The sequence below is a fragment of the Sabethes cyaneus genome, chromosome 2, assembly GCF_943734655.1.
Source record: "Sabethes cyaneus chromosome 2, idSabCyanKW18_F2, whole genome shotgun sequence".
NCBI classification, from domain to species: domain Eukaryota; kingdom Metazoa; phylum Arthropoda; class Insecta; order Diptera; family Culicidae; genus Sabethes; species Sabethes cyaneus.
Window position 1 is genome coordinate 228,821,585 of NC_071354.1, and position 20,565 is coordinate 228,842,149.

The following is a 20,565-nucleotide window of genomic DNA, read 5'->3' on the forward strand; positions in this document are numbered from 1 at the left end:
GGCTAGACTGTAACAATCCGGCAGGTCGGTCGGTCGGATCTCGGATGGATGGCCACTTCAGAGTGCGTGAACGTGTGGAAGAGAGCGCGCCGCGGTGCCGCCAATTCGGTAGAGGGTTTGACCATCACATGGCGCGGCTGAGGCTAGCGGGGGCGATGACGATGATCACCCATTATGACTGGCAACAGCAACACTATGGCTGATGGTTGGTTTGGGTTAGAATGGTGAAGGGAACAAAAAACACAGTGGCGGCGGCATCTTAAACGCGGCGACCCTAACCGTTCGTCCGCGTCCGTGTCGTTCGGAGCGTGTATAATCATGTGAGATGGAATTAGAGGAAAAGAATGGGCTTTTAAACAGAGAAACAGTGCCCTGTTACGGGACGCAGACCGCAGGCAGGCTCGGTCGCCGGGAAGTGCGAGATGAACGTGATTCTTCGCTGGAATTAATAACAGCGCGAAGCGAGAAACAGGTTGTGCGACTTGATGACCGAATCAACACACACGGGCTCCGCGGGGCTTGTCTCGTACTCGTACTCTCCGGTTTTTAGCATGCATGGCTCAATAATAATAATATGGGTGTTCCTGACTCATGCTCTTTGGTGGCACCGAGGGACCGTGCTTACGTAGCTGAGCTGTTGATTTGGTTTTTTTTACCCTCAGCCAGCTAACAGCAGTGCCTGGCTCGGCTGGGCTGGCCAGGCCTGGCCTGACCGGGCCGGTTTCGGTTCCGTCCGTTCATCCATCCGTCAGATACACATCATACATAGCGGCCGAACGACCGACCGACCGACCGCCAAACCGGTCAGTGGCGATGGCGAGTGAGCAAGCGAGCGAGAGAGGCAGAAAGAAAAATAAATATTGGAACTGGTTGTAGTCCTTTACGTCGCTTCCCGTTTCCGTCCCTCTCCGGCCCTGCTTGATCGGACGGGAAACCGTATGTGAACTTTACTGGGTAATACGGATGATTCACACGTATATGTAAAGCAGCTCGCTCCTCCTCGGTGTGGTTAGTGATCCATTTTATTTGGTCGGTTGAACGATTAGAGGTAATTTCTAGGAATTGGAGATATTGATCACCGACCGACAGGAAGTGTTGTACGTTTGGTTCGTGTTGTCGATCGATCCGGTGTGGTAGATTCATAACATTCTTTTATGAATCTATTTTTGGCAAGGATTTTTCGTATTAAGAATGTATTTCAATGTCATTACTAATCCTGTAGACATTAACAGCTAACGGTGAAGTGTGTCTATTAAAAAGTGGCATCACGTCAGAGACGCAATTTTTCGTCAATGTCAGTAGTATGAATCAGCGAGCCTGCGAGACGCAAGGAAAAATTTTTAACTGAACATAAATTTGTTTCCGTTCTGTGAGATATGACTGTAACCATTTCAAAAATGTTTCTTAGAGATTAGTAAAGGTATATCAATTTTGTCAAACACTTAACTGAAGTCAGTGAAAAAGCTTCTACTTGGTTGCCATTAACCGTTCCATTCAGAGCGAATGTTGTAAATTCCAAAAGATTTGAGCCTTTATAAAAGCCATGCTGCTTAGTTGTAATTGATGTTTTACGACCTGTAGAATCAAATTCGTCTTTCATGTTCATGTTATTCAATCATTAAACAAACTCTTGTTGTGTTATCTTGTTGTCTATTCTCGTTCGGATCACAGTGAATTATTATTTCCCATCATTTACATCAAGTTCACATCAAATGTTCCAAATAAACAGCATGTGGTTTACAGTTGCAAAAATATATTGCAAATGTTTCAATTGTGAAATCTGCATGTAGCGAAAATTTCCTCAAACATTCTGCCAATCATACGCCCGATGACCGGCTGGCTGACTGGCTGGCTGAACGGGAACGTCAGGATGGTCCGATGCAGGATGGTCTGCAGGCAGTGTCATCCGGCAGCGGAGTCCGGAGCGGAAAGGAAGTAGCGAACTTTTCTCCGCAATAGCGCAAAAACAAAAAAGCAAATGGCAGGCCGGGCAGACACACAGGGGTTAGGCACCTTCTACCTGCCCGCCCACACGGAAAACGGCGAAGCAAGAAGCGACTCTCCCCGAACCGACCTCCGGAGCTCCGAGACTTTGTCTGCGCTGCGGCGAAAATTCACGTCCGGCTGTCTAGCAACACGTGGAGCGTGGGCCGATGCGCGGAAGGCGGAAGACGGATGCATCCGGGGAAGGGCACGCGGCACGCACAGGTCGGTTGGCAGCAGGAATGAAATATTACGCAATTACTACAGATTAGTAGCGGGCGAGGGTGTTTTTGCGTAGAGGAAGCAAACAAACAGAAATTCTCGAACCCGTTGCTGCGGAGAGAAATTCCCCGTTCTTTTCTTTTTTTTCTTGGAAACTTATTTATGGTACGGTATTTTTTGCATCGGTCACGAATGGCATGAACTGCTACTGCTGCCGCCACTGCTCGGATGTTGGTGTGGTGTACCAACGGGCGGGTTTGTTGATGATTTTCTGCGATTCTAATAATAGCGTCCCCGGTCGGTTTTGGGGTTGCGGAAAACTGGCAGCGAAATTCGTGAACCTCGCCAATATGATGAGCGAGTAGAAATTGAAAACAAACTCTCACACGCCGTGTGGATAGGTTTTTATGGCCCCTACACTTACGGAAATCCAATTATAGCTCGTTCGTTGTGACCATTTCGTTTCGTTTCGGGATGCTAACGTCTTGCGGCCGTTACAAGACGGTGGACAATCAGCTTGACGGACGAACGGGTGGACAAAGCCACCGCGCCGGGATCAGGTGACTTCTGCTTTGTTGTTTGGAATGTCGGTTAAAATTTCGGATCGAACATTTTTGCTAATTTTGCGCTCGTTCGTTTTCCCGTTCGCTCGTGTAGTCAAACTACAATGTATAAATGGAAGAGACTTCCTATTTCTGTTTGGGTAATCAGTGAATTTCAATGTCAAGAAGTAAGCAATTTTGGTATGTCATAAACTTTACTATTAACAACATGTACAAGAAAATAGAAAGATTTTCTCACTTCCGAAATTCTCCAGTAATGGCAAAGGAAGAGATCCCACTCATCAGATGATTAACCGTTATAAAGCGATGTTTTAAACAGCTGCTTGCAGCCCAGTATGTTGGGCGGCTGAACGTTGAATTTTTTTAATCAACCTTTCCCAAAGTCCAGAAGGACTCTGACGGTCAGACTAGATTCACTAACCACACCGTCGATTTCCACTACACGGACAGGAGTGTGAACGCAAAACTGGTGCGTAAAAAGTTCGCAAACACTAATCTCATCTGTTGTTTTTTTCTGAGGGGGGTTCACGGTTGTCCACGCAGGGGTAGGGCAATGTTGAATTGTATCTTGCATGGCATGGAGATTGATGAGATCAAATACAAAATAATAGGTTTTACCAAAGCGCGATGCGTCTGTACTATGACTATGTAGACGGTCTTAGTTTGGATCGTGTTAGATAATGACTTGGGAGGGACAATGAACTACAAGCTTTGTTTCGGTGAGCACATCGCTGCGACAACCTGCAAGGTATTCGCCATTTTATTCAGTTTCATTCGTCGTGACGCCTGTGAATCTACTGACATGAATTGTCTTATTGAATGTTTCGGGTCAAGTTTATAAAACCCTAGCACTATAGCGCTGCTCAAGTGTTTGAAGACCCAATAAACGACAACGATTGAGATACGGGAGTAGATTTACTGATTCGCACCATGGTAAGTCTTTCAGCGCAAGCCTCAGAAAAGGTTTTGCCACCGTATTAAATTATGGCGGTAGCTGTCAAACAGCGAAAGCTTCTTCGATTTTATTGTGACTTTCAGCAGGGCGTGATACGAGTACTTGAGCTTATAACCTGATCCTTAAAGAGGTTATAAAAATCTTTCGAAGCAAGGGCCACTTGGCCGGAAGACGGTTTTATAGCGGTCATCAGGAAGTTCTGGTGGAGCTCATAGTTTTATTAGCGGTTTTATGAAATTAGTCATGAAAACCACTAGAGGAACGTAATAAAACTTAGAGTTGTTACTTGCTTTATCTGGGGGTAAATAGAAACATCTAACAAATAGATGGCTTTCACAATCGACTTGAAACGAATTAAGGTCTACCCCAGCGTAATGGACCACTTCGTAATAAGTTGGGTCAAAGCACTTCCGGGCGGCAATCACAACACCACCACTAACCCTACGGATACTGCTTAAAGGGTTTCGATACATTCGGTAAACAGCATACTGATTACCAAATAGTTGTAAAGAATTGATTCTGTTATCGAACCAAGATTCCACTAGCATGATACCGTCATAATCCTGGTCGATACGAGCTAGAAAAAACTCATTGATCTTAGACTTTAATCCTCTGACATTCTGGTAATTTAACTGATTTTGCACCTAGAAAGGACGTGTAGATTATTTTAGGTGTCCTTAATATGTTCAAATATTTTCAGTCACCAAGGGTAGCGTAACAAACAATACAGCGCTTTCAAGAAGTCAGCATCACTGAGGTCACGGGCAATTTTAGCGATAAAACCGAGCTGTCAGAATGTGAACGAGTGAGTTTGGCATTAAGCGGTGCAAAGTCATCACTTGACCTTTTGCGATGTCAATAACAAGGCAATTTTTCTTACACCAAACAACAAACACATCCAAAAGCTTTTGAAGCCGGATACAGTCTATAAAATGAACTACTAAATGTAATTTCAAGTCATCGGCATACATCCATCTCCAAGGGGCGAAGTAATATCGTTCATAATCAGCAAAACAGAAGAGGTCCCATGTTGCTGCATTAAGGTACACCCAAGAGGTCAACCGGAAAAGAAGCACTCCGAAGCAACCTCGGAAAAAATCAATTGAATAGTGTGTTACTTTTTAATAGAGTGTTTTATAACTCATTTAATATGCATCCTAACTGTAAATATTCCTCAGTGACAGAGACAGTGACAACCTCCCAGTTAGCCTCGAGGTATGATGCTGGCATAATAAGCCAGTCGTCGTAGGTTCGAATCTCGGCTGGGAGAGGCTGCTAGAGTTAATAGGATCGTAGCAACTGGCCCTGCAATTGTCCTGTACTCTAATAGCTGGTTGCGAAGTCTGTCGTATAAAAACAGAAGATCAAGTTTCGATAACGGAATGTTATGTAGCACCTTTCCTTTAATAATCTATGATTAAATTCAATGTATAAAGATAAATTCGGTTGAAAGATAGGGGTGGTTTTGTAGTTTAACAAAATTGATTACTTTTAGGACATCAAATTAGACTAGGTTCAAAGTTCAAACGACAGCATCGGTTGAGGAAGAGGGGCGGTTTTGCACTCTGACGTACTTCCCAAGCACATATTTCAAATTGAACTAGGTTTAATCGCGTTCGTAAAGAATTTTGTTGGGACGAGGGAACTTTGATACTCTTTCTTGCGTACTTCCCGGGCGCAGATATCAGATTGGTCTAGGTTCAATCGTTGCAAAGAAACTTCGGCCTGTTGGATCGGGGAGATTTTGTCACTTTTTTTTTTCTAAAAATACGTTAAAATACGTATGGCGTCTTTTGCAACCAATCACGAAGTGAGGATTTCCAGTTGGACAATGCTTCATTATTTCCAATTTTTCAACAGTGCGTTCTTCGAAATCAATAGGTTTGTTTGTTGGGGTTGATACGTAGGAGAAGTTCCGATCCATTGGTAAAAAAATGTTGAAAATTGATCAGAAAACCACTAAGCTATTAGCGCTCAAAATCTATCATTTTTCGTGACGCTCGCATTTTTCGATTTTATGGAATTACCCCCTATACCAGCTACCTTCCTGAAAGACGTAGTCCTACGTCAAAAAATAAATAACTGTTCTGGGTTTTCATTAACAACACTAATTCGCATTCGGTAATTTTCACGAAATTGTTGATAGCACCATTCATTGTGATAGATTAATTTACAGTATAATTGTCTTACAACTAACACGTGGAGAGCCAGTTAAAATATCAATTAGCAAACGTCCTCTGCATCTCACTCGTTCCTTTTAACACTCTACTTTACAGCTACTTGCATACTTGATAAAAATACGATTAAAACTATGTGACATCAAATTGGATTAGGTCTAATTTTTAAGGGGGGACCCTACTCTGAAAAGTAAAAAAAATCGAATTTCTTTCTTTTGCATTTTCGGAAAGTTTATACTTTCAGAAATGTTGTACCAAAAGGATTTTCGAATACTTGTTCTCGTTGAAAAGTGCCAGCAAAAACTATGGGGTCACTTCAAGGAGAGAACATCGCTGTACGAAACATTGAACGCGTTTTCCTCAATATCATATTCTATCAGCTGGCGGTACGCGTTTCTCAGAATCTAGTGAACGGATTTGGCTGATTTTTTTTCAACAAAAATGAATTATCTAAATTGTTATATAGCCGTTTTTTGATATCTCAATTTTTCAATTTTTTATAAGTTCTCAATAGGCGATTTTTGATGAAAAATCTGCTTCTTTTTGAAAAAATGGCTTCCCGGCACGTGTCGCCAGCAAGGTACTATTTTCTAGCAGAGATGCCATATTTTCTAAAAAAATGTCTGCAACTGTTTTCTAAAGAGCATAATCATTATTTTTGTATCCAAAAATCCATTTATATAATCTTAATTTATTTATGAGCGGCTTATGTATATACCGAAAACCAGATCTCTGACAGGACGTCATAAGAGGCTAATCGGTAACTAAAAACAGGTCCCTGACAAGACGTCATGCTTTCGTAGCAATGGGTTCTATTCTCAGTCACCTCACTGGTCGACTGCTGGACTGCTCCATTGCTCAACTGGTTGACTAGACTGCTCGAGTGGATTGGTCGATTAGACTGCTTGATTTGATTGCTCGACTGAACTGCTTAACTGAACTGCTCGCATCGACTGCTCGAATGAACTGCTTAACTCAACTACTCGATTGGACTATTCGAATCGGCTGCTCGACTCAACTGCTCAACGCGATTGCTAGATTCAACTGCTCGACCAGACTACTCGATTTGGTTGCTTGACTCAACTGACAGCTTGATTCAACAGCTTGACTAGACTGCTCAACTTATTCACTCAATCCGACTGCTCGACACAACTGCTCTACTGGACTACTCGACTTAACTGCTCGATTAAACTGCTCAATTAAACTGCTCGACTCGACTGCTCAACTGCTCGAATGAACAATTCGATTCGACTGCTCGACTCAAGTGCTGGACTAGACTGGTCGATTCAACTGCTCGACTGGACTACTCGACTTAACTACTCGATTAAACTGCTCGACTGGACTACTAGATTTAACTGCTCGACTTGACCGTTCGATTCAACTGCTCGACTTCACTGCTCGACTGGACTGCTTGATTAAACCGCTCGACTCGACTGCTCGGTTCCACTGCCCAACTCGACTGCTCGACTCCACTGTTCGGCTGGACTGCTTGACTGAACAGCTTGATTTAACTGCTCGATTAAACTGCTCAACTTGACTGCTCAGTTCAAACGAAGAAATCGGTTGAAGAAAAGCAGTGGTTTTGCACTCTGGTGTACTTCCCAAGCACAGACATCAAATTGGTATAGGTTTAAACGTCGTAAAGAATCTTCGACCTGTTGGAACGGGGGGAGGGAGGTGTGGTTGTTACATCTTTTGTAAAAGGAAACCACTTTAAACAGATGGTGTGTTTAACTGTCGTCCCTGCCTGAGGAGCACGGTGCAAGATGCATAAAATGTATGATGAAATTTGACCTTCAAACTTTTCGTTAGTTTTTACTACTACAAATTGTCATAAGAGACACATAATTGCTACATCTATAATGATTCGATTGGTATTCAATCCAATCTATTCATAAATGGCAGAGCAATAAGCGTTCAAAATCTTTCTGTATTTCGTGACGCTCGCATTTTGGCATTGTTCGGAGACGTAATTGTGTTTGATACCAATATCTCAATAATTTATAGAGAACTGGCTAAGTTATAAGCATGCAAAATGCAACCACTTCTCGTTATATATTCGCTTTTCGTGCTTCTAAAGTGCACACCAATATAGCAATCAAAGATGTAATCCCTCGTCAAAACAATCAATAGATACCAATCATGTTTGTATGATAAAATGCATTTTTCAGTAGCAGCTAACATATCTGTGAAGTTTTATAGATAAGGAAGAGCGTCGCGGGAATTTACGTCCAAATAAAAAATACAAAACACAAAACTCGTGGTATTGAATATTGAAATTGTACAATTAACTTCAACTGAGTTCATTTTCTTATCCATCGTCTATGAACAACGCTACGCAAATGCTGTTCTCCATAGTAGTTCCAGTCCTTTGCTAACGAGCCCAAGGCCAACGTGACAGCAACCTCTGTCCCAATTGTCATCTTTGTTCAAATGTAGGTACACATTTGAAAAATTATACAGCATCAAATGAAAAGCCAGCAACCCCCGTCCGCTGCGCTGCGCTGATCTAAATTACCGGGATAGTCGTCGTCGTCGTCGACATGATTTACCGCTCTATCAGCGCAGCAGCGCAACATTTCAGCCGAGTCACCTATTTTCAACTTTGCACTTGCCGTTTTTTCTCGGAGACTCGCAAACTACATCTACAGATCCACCACACCAGCCAGCCAGCGGCGTACGCTGCTCTGCTCTGCTCGTCGGTCATGCTATAAATAGTGCGGCAAATAAGCTTGGTATGCAGCATATAAACCGAAATGCACTTGAAAGCGAACAAAACATTCAAAGCACTCGGGAAATCCCTGCGCTTGGCTTGGCTTTTGGTTCGCTTTTATTCAAAAACTGTCTGTCGGTTGTTCGGTGGCAAGGCAGGTATCTGCTGACTTGCTTGTTTGCCTGTCTGCTCGCCTACTTGCCTGCCTGCCTCGCTACCTCGCTGCCTTCCCTTCCAACCTGCCCTGCTCAGCCGCCTGCTTACCGCATCGAACCCAAGACAAAGAGGAAGTAAACACTAGCTTGGTAGCTAAGAAACCGACAGAAAAAAAAACTACGAACGACGTCATTTCTTCGAGTGTTATACGAACGATAATATGCTCATGCACCTAAAACCGAACGGGCAGGGAGAAGCACCTCATAAAGTAGGGTCAAATGACTTTTTATACCTTCTTCCCTTTCCCTAGACCGAGCGCCCATCCCCCGTCCCGCTCCATCCACTCACGGATATTGTCTGCATGGCCTTCGATTTCACGTCCCTCCACACCATTGCTTGCTACAACAGCTTATCCCAATTCTCCAGTTCATGCCCGGCCGGAGAGCGGAGTTCCAGCACACAGTAAAACGGCAATGATTCTCACCCTACCCCCGCCCCGCATCATTCTTCCTTGCAGACCCCTTTTTTACATCTACATTACCAACCAACCAACCAAGCAACCAAATTCAGTCAATGTGTATGGGAATCCCCTTACGTAATGAAAGAAAAGCGAGTATTCTCTCTTCTACAATGTAGCACTTTCCGCTACATAGATTTGAGGCTGTTGCTATTGTCGTTGTTGTTGTTGTTGTTGTTGTTTTTGTACGACAGTCAGTGAGTGGTGTGCCAAATACGCGAATCGAGAGTCCTCGAATTTTCATCGAATTTTCATATGACAGTCGCGTTTCATTGTGTTGTTCGCCTACCTACCCACTAAGCGTTGCTGTATATGCGTATGTGCGACGGAATTCCTCATACTCAGCTGCTGCTGTTGTAATGAAGGGGTGGCACCGGCACCGCACAGTGGGCGCTGCAGTTCCAAACTGTCTAATATTATAATATGCATGCAAAAGCGAGACGAAAAGTTGTTGTCTTTCCCGTCGTCGTCGTCGTCGTCAGTGCACCGCTTCGCCGTTTCGCTCGCTATGGGCGCATTCAGCTGGTATTTGTGACTCCTGCCTGCCTGCGTTGAACGGTCCATAATCGAACGGTCGTCCAATGGGAGATCCGGTATCGCACTAAGCAGTGGACTAATTTGTGACTCCGGCGGCGGCGACGGTCGTGTACGTGTGTGCAGCAACCCGCATATAAATAAAAGCGAAACTGGCTTTCGGTACCCGCGTAGACACGTTCTCTGGTTGTCTGCCGCACGTCCAAGACACCAAATACTTGGCACATACAAGTGCCTGCTCCGATAGATAGAAGATGGATAGATAGATAGACATTCTCTTTACAGCACCGCAGCCGCAGCCACACAGCCACCGTCGTCCTTCACACCGCGGCATCCCCCGACGCTGCTGGCTGTCGCTGTGCAACCACATAACTTGTTACACCCACAGCCATGAATGCCTCGATAAAAATAAATCATGACACGCCGATTCCGATACCGCCGTCGATGCCGATGCCATACCATACCGAGTATTCTGTTTTGCTTTCCCGGTAAGAACCTTTTTGCAAAGTGGAAAATTGCTGCCGATGCAAATTGTGTTTACTGTGCCTGGCCGGCGATGGCGATGGCGATGATGATGATGGCGAACGCGAGGGTGCGCCCGATCCGATGCATACACCGTACCGTGTGACCGATCATCATCGGGTCGGGGAAACGGTGTTCGATTTTTCGCTGTCGAACTCGAATAGGAAGACCGCCACAGCCACAGCACAGAACAGAACAGAACAGTGCTATCGTGACGTGACATGCTTTAAACTTATCAGAAAATAGGTTGGTGTGAAAAGTTATCACGTTTTCGATGGTTGATATTATTCATCAACATTCTATAGCTGAAACAATCGTTGCAGGGAAAGTTACGCAATTTGCAAATGTGCGAAATACAGGTTTCAGATTGATTTTTTCTATTCAGAATTGATTTAATGAGAACAATTCATTTTTTCCCTGATAAAAAGTTTAGAATGGAAACTACACAGCCACCGAGATGATTGGTCCAGGAAAGCAATCTAGCGGGACGACATTAACGTTTACGTCCCCGACATCAAAAATAAGTCTTAAAAGAACCACAATATATTGGTCTTCAAGGAAAAATATATTGACAAAATTTGGTTCCATTTTCCAGGCATATTGCGGATCGTAGTGGGATTATTTAGCACGTCATAAGAGGCAGACGAAATTAAGATGACTATCTGACAAACTCTGACTGTGTATCGGTTCTACCCATTTACCACCCATTCTACCCATTTATCATGTTTATAAAAATATTATTGGTTGGCGAACTACTGGATAATGCGTAACATCGACAGGGAAGAAGGCAAAGAAAACAAGGAATAGCCTTATCATCAGCCTTAAGCGTTTGTTCTCTCATGTCAGGGGCAGCTTTGGATGGCTTGACGATTCCTCAATCAAATGAGTGATTGAACGCCAGGTTAGGAGCGACTCACGACAGCGTTTGATCCGGAGCCAGGGCCGGCTCTAGCCAATTGGTCGCTCCACGTAAATTCTCAAAATGGCACCCCCAGAGCAAACGAAAAACCGCCGGCGTTGCTGTGTGCCGACATTCTACTACCTACACACTCGCAAACGCACAGTCTCGTAGCGTCTTTCTGCATAACCACTTACGTGGCAAACAACTCGTGAGCAGCCAGCTACCCGTGAGGGCAAGCGGCACTTCATCTTACGCCCTCGGTTCTACACGCGGATGGGAGTACAAATCCTCGCGAGTGATCGGTATCAGTTGCTCAGGCTGTAGTAACGTACGAGAGCGACGACTGTGGCTGTTAGCTAAATACAACTCGTAAAAGTCGTTGCAGTGCATGAATAAACAAGAGCGGAAGTCCGAAAGGAATGTTTATGCCGGTGTGTTCATTAGAACGAGTACGCGTGTGTGTGAGAATTAGCCCACACAAGTGCGGGCTTCGTAACACTGGTCACAGTCAACCGCCATTTCGTTTAAATAATTGTCGGTTTCTTGAAACCCATTATTAGATTGATAAACCTTCAAAAGCTCGATTCATATTTCCTGTTGCTTCAGAAACTCCGTCCTCATACCTTGCTACTTCATCAAAGATGAATCTGCTGATTGCGGATTCTGAAGAGATTCGAAAATCTCTCTCGAAAAATCAATGTCACTTTCCCACCACGTTTATCTCAGTGTTTTGATTGTTGTGTTTTGTTGCGAATAGATTTTCATCAGGAGGAGGTGGAGCGCAAACGGAAAGTGAAGAATGGCGTAGGCGTCTAAACCATGCACTGCAGGCACTACTTGGGTTGGAATGATTCTCAAAGTACGCTTGTCGAATGTTGGGAGGCGTGAGTGTTGACCGAACATGAATTCACCAACATTTTCGGCCAACATGCTCGTACGCTTATGATGGCCTTTAGAAAAAGAGATACCCAACTTACTAGATGGCTCGACCAGGTTGAAGTCGATTTGCTTATGTCGAGATGATCAACGATTTGGCGGCAAATAGCCCAGGAACCAATACAGCGAAGAATAACTCTAGTTACGCCACTTGTCATCCCGGCTTTATGCTGCTAAAGGAGAGGAAAGAAAGTTTTATATCAACCGCTTATTTATTTAAAGCTACAGTTTTTTCAATGTAGCCGAAATGGCACCCCCTCGTAGTGGCGCTCCAAGCAGCTGCTTGTTCTGCTTAAGGGAAGCACCGGCCCTGTCCGGAGCGGACGGCTGAATTGAGAAACTTGGTGATTCGCCACTAAAGTGAAGATGGCAGCTTGATCACTAGACTGCAAGTATTCATAGCAAGAAGCACAAAACTCACACATATTTCTTCTCGCTTGATCATATTCTGCTTTGCTTCAACTGCTATCCGGAGCTATACACCTATACATACAAATTCATTGTTGAACAGCATAGGCATTCTCTCGTGCGATACGTAACTGTGACTGAGAGAATGAATCTCCAAATAAATCGTAAAGTTACACTAAAACACACATTTAAACTACATGTTTATCTGATTCTTATTAGGCTTTTTACTTTCTAGTTAAAAAAATATCGATTCCCGCGCAGGAAAAATGTAAATTCTGCCAATTTGTTTGCCATCTTCATTCATGAATGTGGTCTAGCTTTTTTCGCAGCTTATGTTTTCTCTGGCGGTTAATTCTCTTTCGCTCTCTAGTTCGTTGTATGAAATGCCAGAGAAGTAAGCAAAATGCTCACAGCTGAATTTGGTTCACATCGCATAGCAACAGAGACATCGCATATAATAGGGAGAGAAATTCATATGTGCGTTCGGCGCTTCTGATCAAAGTTGAAATTTCTTGAGCTTGAAATCTCATTGAGTTTTTTGCTGCTATGAATTTTTCAACACTGGTTATATGTGCAAAATTTTGTCACAATCTGTCAAGTAGTTATCGAGAGAGCTTCCAAGCAAGCAGCGCTTCGACAAAAAATTATGGGCGCGGTCGTGAAAAATCCAGGCGGATCGTGAAACAGTTGGGAATCGACTATTCGACCGTGTACCGTGTGGTAAAATCGTTCAAGAAGACCCAGACGAGCCAACGGCGAGTTGGCAGCGGATGAAAAGCGAAGACGCCCGACCTCGTGAAGGCAAGAAAGGTGAGGGATTACTCCAAGCGCAATCCGAACCTTTCGATGACGAATCGGGACGTGGCCAAGAAAGTCAATTTTTCCGTCTAGTTCGTCCAGCAGACAATGAAGCGGGTTGGACTTCATGTCTTCAAGGAAGGAAGGTGCCTGATCAAAGCGATAAACAGAATACGGTGGCCAGATCCCGCGCCATAAAGGAGTTGTTGGTACAGCCAAAATACATCGCAATGGACGACGAGACATACATTGAAGCAGTCGGCAAGTCCCACCTGGAAGTTTTGCCGATGTTCTGGAAGAAAAAGGTCGACAAAATTGCCAAGAAGTACTTGGTGTGGCAGGCGATCTGTGGGTGCGGCAAACTCAGCAACCTGTACAACATCCTGCTATACCCCCGAGAGCGAGCGGGACTAAACATGCGAAAGTAATCTATTCCTCCTGCTCGTAGAGAAAGTACCAGTATGAATACCAATATTCCATGGACTCCATAGACTTCATTGCTAGGTTCTCCTAGGAGATCGTGTAACTCATCAGAATTGGAATCCTCCCTGAGGACTTTTCAAGTACTGTATACGGCTCGGCTGGATTCCATGTTGATAACAATAGTAATAGAACAACAACGAAATGGGCATGTTAAACCAAAACTCTTTAACTGGTCTTATAAATCCGTCTGGTTACCTGGTTTCTAATTTTAAAGATCAGAACATCTTAGTTAAACTGGTTAAAAAGGGTGGATGCCAGCTTTTACACCTCTGGAAAGGAGCAAGGCTCGTTGCTCTGGATGCAAAAAATATTCCATGTTCAGAAATTTTTCATGCTTTCTTCCCTCAAAATTCGTCATTCGATGACAGGCTCCCGTCTCAAGGCCTATAGAGCGTGAAAATGAGAATCTCTTTACCAAATGGCTCGTTTTGCATCGACCAAATCCGAATGAAGTATTTGCGGACTAACTACTAACAGTTGAAGTTTCTATGCCTCGCATTTCACAAGTAGAAAGCCATAAACTTTCGTTTTAGTGAGACTAAGCTGAGGAGAGTAAATCCAAGGCAAAACCAACCAGCACATGGAAACAATCTAAAACTAGGGTCCGCCCGTGCCAAGTCTCAGAACTACAAAAACCTGATAATCGGGTGATCCGCGGGGCTAGTGATACCAAACATGTGGTCCCACAAGGTGGTCAAAGGGGTCCAATTACAGATGCTAATGAAGCGAAGACTCTTCGTGGTGGATTTCCCACGCCAAGCCCCAAGGATCTTGACAGTCTGGCAGTTCCAGGGCCGAGCTGTAACAAAATAGGGATTTCCATAAGTGGCCCAGGAAATTGCAGTAAGACCCGTGAGAAAGACAAGATAGAGATTACATAACTAGTGTTACTCACCATTGTAACAAAAATTGAAAAACCTCTTGTATCGAGAAAAATAGCATTAGTTGTGTCGCCTACAAAGTACTGTCCCAAGTCGTCTTTCACCGACTATCGCCAATAGCCAATAGATTTGTGGGAAGTTACCAGGCCGGCTTCATGGAGGGTTGGTCTACAACGGACCAAATCTTCACCCTGCGGCAGATCCTCCAGAAGTGCCGCGAATTCCGAGTCCCCACGCATCACCTGTTCATCGATTTCAAAGCCGCGTATGATAGCGTAAACCGACAAGAGCTATGAAAAGTTTTGGACGAAAACGGCTTTCCGGGTACGCTTACTAGACTTATCATGGCTACGATGGATGGGATCCAGTGCTGTGTGAGAATCTCGGATGGATGGTCGGATTGTCTTTCCTGCCTGCTATTCAACATTGCGCTTGAAGGTGTTATAAGACGAGCGGCGGCAATTTATTTGCTTTTCTGACGACGTGGATGCTGTCGGCAGAACCTTTGAGGCGGTGAAAGATCAGTACACCCGACTAAAACGCAAAGCAAAGAAGATTGCATTGCAGATAAATACGTCTAAAACGAAGTATATGTTGGCGGGCGGGACCGAGCGCGACAGGGCCCGCTTGGGCAGTACCGTGGTAATCGACGGGGATGAGTTCGAGGTAGTCGACGAGTTCGGGCCAGTCGGGCCTACTAAGGACTCCACAAACACTTGCGGTTGAACAATTTGAGCCTCCGTACAAAGTGCACACTATACGAAACGCTAATTAGACCGGTTGTTCTCTATCGGCGCGAAACGTGGGCACTGCTAGAAGAAGACTCACGAGCACTCGGAGTTTTCGAACGGCGGATGCTAAGAACCATCTTTGGCGGAGTGCAAGAGAACGATGTGTGGAGGCGAAGAATGAACCACGAGCTCGCGCGTCTCTACGGCGAGCCAAGTATTCAGAAAGTGGTTAAGGCTGGACGGATATGTTGAGCAGGACATGTTGCTAGAATGCCGGACAACTATCCTGCAAAACTGGTTTTCGCATCAAATCCGGTAGGAGCAAGACGAAGAGGGCACAGCGAACGAGGTGGCAAAACCTGGTGAACCGCGATCTGGCGAGCATGGACCCATGGACCGAAATAGATGGAGAAATTATACTGCGCAGACTTTGTCGTAAGACGTTAGGCCAATTAAGAAAGTACTATTTAAACATAATTCTATGACTTTAAAATTGGCTACATTAATAAACTCTTATCCTAAATTAGGTCCACTCGAGCTCTGCGCGTACAAGTGTGACAGTTCACCAAAGTCGAATAATTCATGCACTTTTGAAAAATTCCGTACACACTCAGTCATTGGTTCGTACAAAATGTACAAAACGAATTACAAAACCGGTAATCCTCTACGGTACGGACTTGAGACAGTAACTTTGCTTTCGGAAGACATACGTGCACTTGCCGTATTTAAATGAAAGGTGTTGCGGTTTATATTTGGCGGAGTACAAACGGATAGCAAAGAGTGGCGTAGGCCTATGAACCGCGAGTTGCAGCCGCTACTTAGAGAGATTCCCATCTTACGCCTGGCGAAAGTTGGGAGACTACCGTGGGCCGACCACGTCGCAAGGATGCCGGACGACTGTGCAGTAAAATCCAGTCTCTAGTTCAGTGAACTGCAGTTGCAGTCTCAATTAGATTCAATAATTAGTAAAGCTAACACTGCTCTATGTGTATATTCCAAAGTGGTGAAAAAAACATGATGCCTCAAGCCTTTTGCGGGTTTACACCACTGCTGCGCGACCTGGGATAGCCTCTATTAAACTAAAGAAACCACAGCTAGTAAAAAGTTGAATGGCTGAAACTGGAGTCCACTTCACATGTTACCCCTGAATCAACATGTTCAATTAAAGGCTAATAAAACCGTTCTAACACTTAAAAGATGGGTATAAAACCGGTCACTTTAGTATCCTAAACCTTCTTCCCGTTGGACCAGCAACGAACATGAACAGTGATAGGATGAACCTAGAGCCAGCTATGATATCCCTTACACGGGAAATGTACCCTCTCGTTCTATATGAGATGAGGGATGACCTGGCATTGGTTCATAATGATTCTATCGAGTTCTAAACGACATCCGAGATGTAGTAAAGATATACTGACAGGGAACTATTTGAAGAAGAACTATTGATAAAATTTCAATCAATCTTAGAATGTCTATTTTATAGTCATGTTCCAGGCTGCGTGAAACCTGAAGTTCAAAACGATCCAGAAATCGTTTTAAGTGTCTTCGACTCGGAGGCTTATCACATCTGAAGCTAACCATCTGAAGGCGTATTAAACCGAGCCGTGAACAGCTTCTCTCCATACAAATCTCCAGAAACCGGTAGAGTATATCCTATTCTACTGCAGAAACGATTCAAATACTTCAAAAACAACTTAAAAAAGTTTGTTTAGTTTTAAAAAGTTTTAAACTGACCAGCCTAACGTCTTTCTTGCTTAAATCTCTTGAGGGGGATTGTTGATCACCGTAAAAGTTACTCTCCGTTTAGTTACTCGTCATTTAAAGTCACATAAATAACCAGAATAGTAAACAGATTATAAATTAGATCGAACAGATGCTACTAAGCATCTTTGGTTACTACCAAATGCCTCAATAATCGATATTGCAAGTAAGCATTTAGAAGCAAATTGTTTGTGGACGTTGCCAACAAGCTGACGTTCTCCCGATTCTTTCCAGAATCTCGTGAAGGATGTGGACTACTGAGGAAAGCCAATAGTCTAGGTTATTCATCGTGTAATTGTGCGCATTACAAGAAAGAAATGGATACACTGGCTGAATCACAATCCAATACTAGCTTGTATGCTGGCAGAAGTTGAGAAGTTGTGACTGTGATCAAAAATGAATGAGCTGGTGACCTTGCCAAATCTGGAGCAGAAAAGTTACTATTCAATCCAAAACTAGTGCTACTTTTACACTAGAACTTTACTTTCAGGACATCAAATTGATCTAGGTTCAGGCGATACAACCAAACCTTAATCTATTGGACAGGGAAGCTCTGTCACTTTTTGTTAAAATCGAGGTAGTATAAATATCAGGTGTATAAAATAGTTGTCCGATCTTGAAAGACATTTACGGCATTATACAAAAGTGTATTGCAAAAACTTTCACCTAATTATGGTAATCATCTTACCAAGCAAACAAAAGATTTCACTACATAGTAATGACCATCTATCTAGATTTATATTTGCTACATTCTTGATGAGTTTCCACAAATTGCTATCTCTATAATTAAAATTTTCCTTTGCCAACAGTTCTGCAGCGTTGAAACGGTGCGGCAATTTGTTTTTCCTGTTCGTCAACGCGTGTATCAAAATTGCCCCCGTAACCTTTGGCTGCCCGTTTCATATGCAAATGTGTGCCAGAAGCACTTTTCAGTTCACAACAGCCGAAATAGAGTACGGAAAAAAAATGTAAAAGCAAAAAAACCAAGGTGTACTTACTTGCTTTGGTAGTTCCCTTCCGGCGGGCCATCCCTGCTACTGCTGCTGCTTCTGCTGGCCGGTCGGTTCCGACCGACTACTGTTGGACTGTTTAGAATTTCGAATCAATCACGTTTCCAAACTGTTTCACCACTAGTGGCGGAAAAAAAGTGGCGAACGATATGTTTCGTCTTCCGGTCTGCTGTTGCTGCGAAGTAATTCCCACACTTCCTGCCCACTTCTTGCGCGCTTGCACTCTCCATACGTTCGACCACACCGTCGTCTTCGTCAGTCAGTGCCGTGTTGTTGGATCTGCGCGCGTACATGAAGGAACGAACGCTTGCTTGCTTCCTTTCGCTTACCGAACCAGCAACGACACGGCCGGCGCGGCGGCAAGGTGCCCCAGAGTTCTTACGTGTGTTCGCTGGTTTTCTGCACCACCGGCCAGCACATTCTTTCTTCTTTTTTTGTTTCTTCTCTCGATTTAGTTAGCTTTTTTTCTGCACTCTCAGCGAACGTAAACAAGTGTGGTGGCATTCACCGAAACGACCAGCGCAAAAGGCAGAACCAAAAACACACCGCGTCCGACCGCGAATCCATCCAATTGATTATGACGATGATGTGTGTTGGCTGGTTCGTTGGTTGGTTGGCCGGTCCGGTAGGCTGGGTTGGCTGACTGGCTAACTGTGGTCGGCTCGGCTGGAAGCACCAGGAAAGAGCAGCGATCGAATAGAAGAACGGGGCAGCAGCAAAGAAACAAAAAACGCGACGCGAAGAAAATCCACGTACACTCGCGAACACTTGGAACGTCGCCTCAGCTTATTTTTTTTTGCACGGTTTTGTATTACAAAGCTTTGCCTCTACCTTCCCTCTGTTGTTGTTGTTGTTGTTGTTGTTGTTGCTGTTGGTGCGCTTTGCAGTGAATGATGATGATAATGGGCTTTCATTCGGTTTGTAGCGAAACGAAAAAACCCCCGCCGAACACAAACACTCTCGCAAGGAAGGGGCTTGATGGTGGACACGATCGCATTCCCCAATCCGCAATGTTGCTGCTGATTCTTCCTTTTTCGACTAACGTTTGCATCTGTCACACTTGTTTTTCCACTCGAAATAAATTCTGTATTTTCACGCTAGAGAGCAAAACTTACTTGCTTTCATTTGCATAACGAACCCATGGCTTGCTTCGTTTTTCCTGTCTGTAATCAACTGTCCCCGTGCGACCCGCCGACCGACCGACCAACGTGGTCGTAGTCGCTTCTTCTTCGGTCGCCCTTCAGATTAAGGAAAGCATAAAAACTTTATCTCACCGACCGATGATAGCGGCAACACACTAGCGCACAATTAACGCACCGAAGCAACAGAAGAAAGGACACACTCACGGAATTCCCTTCGTTTATTTTTCTTTTTTCGATTCAGTCCTTTCTCACTCGCGCTCACCCACACACTTATGCAGCACTCTCTGTCTGTCTCAGAAAAACTCCGCGCACTCCCGTTGTTCGATCAAGTGCGGCCTGCCCCTGCCTAGCCTGCCTGACTGCCCGACTGACTGAACGGAATGGAAATCAAAACTATATGCTAATATGCTGCTCTACTACAAGCGATGTCTGCTGCTGTGCCGCATTGTAATCGTATGCAAAAGAACGAGATAGCTGCTGGCTGTTGGCTGCTGATACTGAACTGACTGACTGACTGACTGGCTACTACGGAACAACAATAACAAGAGTGATGTGTGGTAGAAAAACAGAAAAATGACCTGTCGCGCGCTGCAAAAAATCCAGACCGCTCGCTTCGAATAGCAAACCTTGAATGAGACTGAAGCGAGACGCCACACTGCGAGAGAGTCCCGCTTTGCTTATGCTACATGCTTGCTTGCTGCTATCTCGGATATTCGTGAGATGTCGGATCGGATGCCTGGCTCTGGCTGTGGTGGCCTGCGCCTGCCTGTGCTGTGCCTGTGGACTGTGGTACCAACCCAACAATCTACATGCATAAGCATGGGTCGGTCGTCTGGTCTGGTCGGTTCGAGCGAAACCTATGCGATGCTGTCGAACGAAAAGGGTCGTCGTCGTGTGGTGCTGGTGGGTGTCCAACGAAAGAGAGTGAAAAAGAGCACCGAGCGGAGCGGGGCTTTTCCTCTGATGGGCTGGATGGGCTTTTCCTATTTACATTCACACATTACGCTACACGCTTGCTGCTGCTGTCGTCGAACCGAACGACCGAGCCTGCCGTTGCTGCGCTGCGTTGATGGGTGGTGATGGTGGGTGCAGTAAAAGCATACGGCGATTGCTATACGATGAGCTACAGTTATTGAACGAATATCGAGAGAACGTGAGAGAGCGGTTCTGCT

At 44.5% G+C, this 20,565-nt stretch overlaps 1 protein-coding gene across 1 annotated transcript in view; it reads right to left on the minus strand.

The window, feature by feature from the left end:
* The window catches only part of LOC128738216 (uncharacterized), a 114,271-nt gene extending 94,285 nt beyond the window's left edge, over positions 1 to 19,986 (minus strand). Inside the window, exon 1 of the mRNA XM_053833190.1 lies at positions 18,240 to 19,986. Coding sequence (XP_053689165.1) covers positions 18,240 to 18,270 — 31 coding nt within the window. The 5' untranslated portion in view covers positions 18,271 to 19,986. The remainder of the gene's footprint in view (positions 1 to 18,239) is intronic.
* Positions 19,987 to 20,565: the final 579 nt, after the last annotated feature.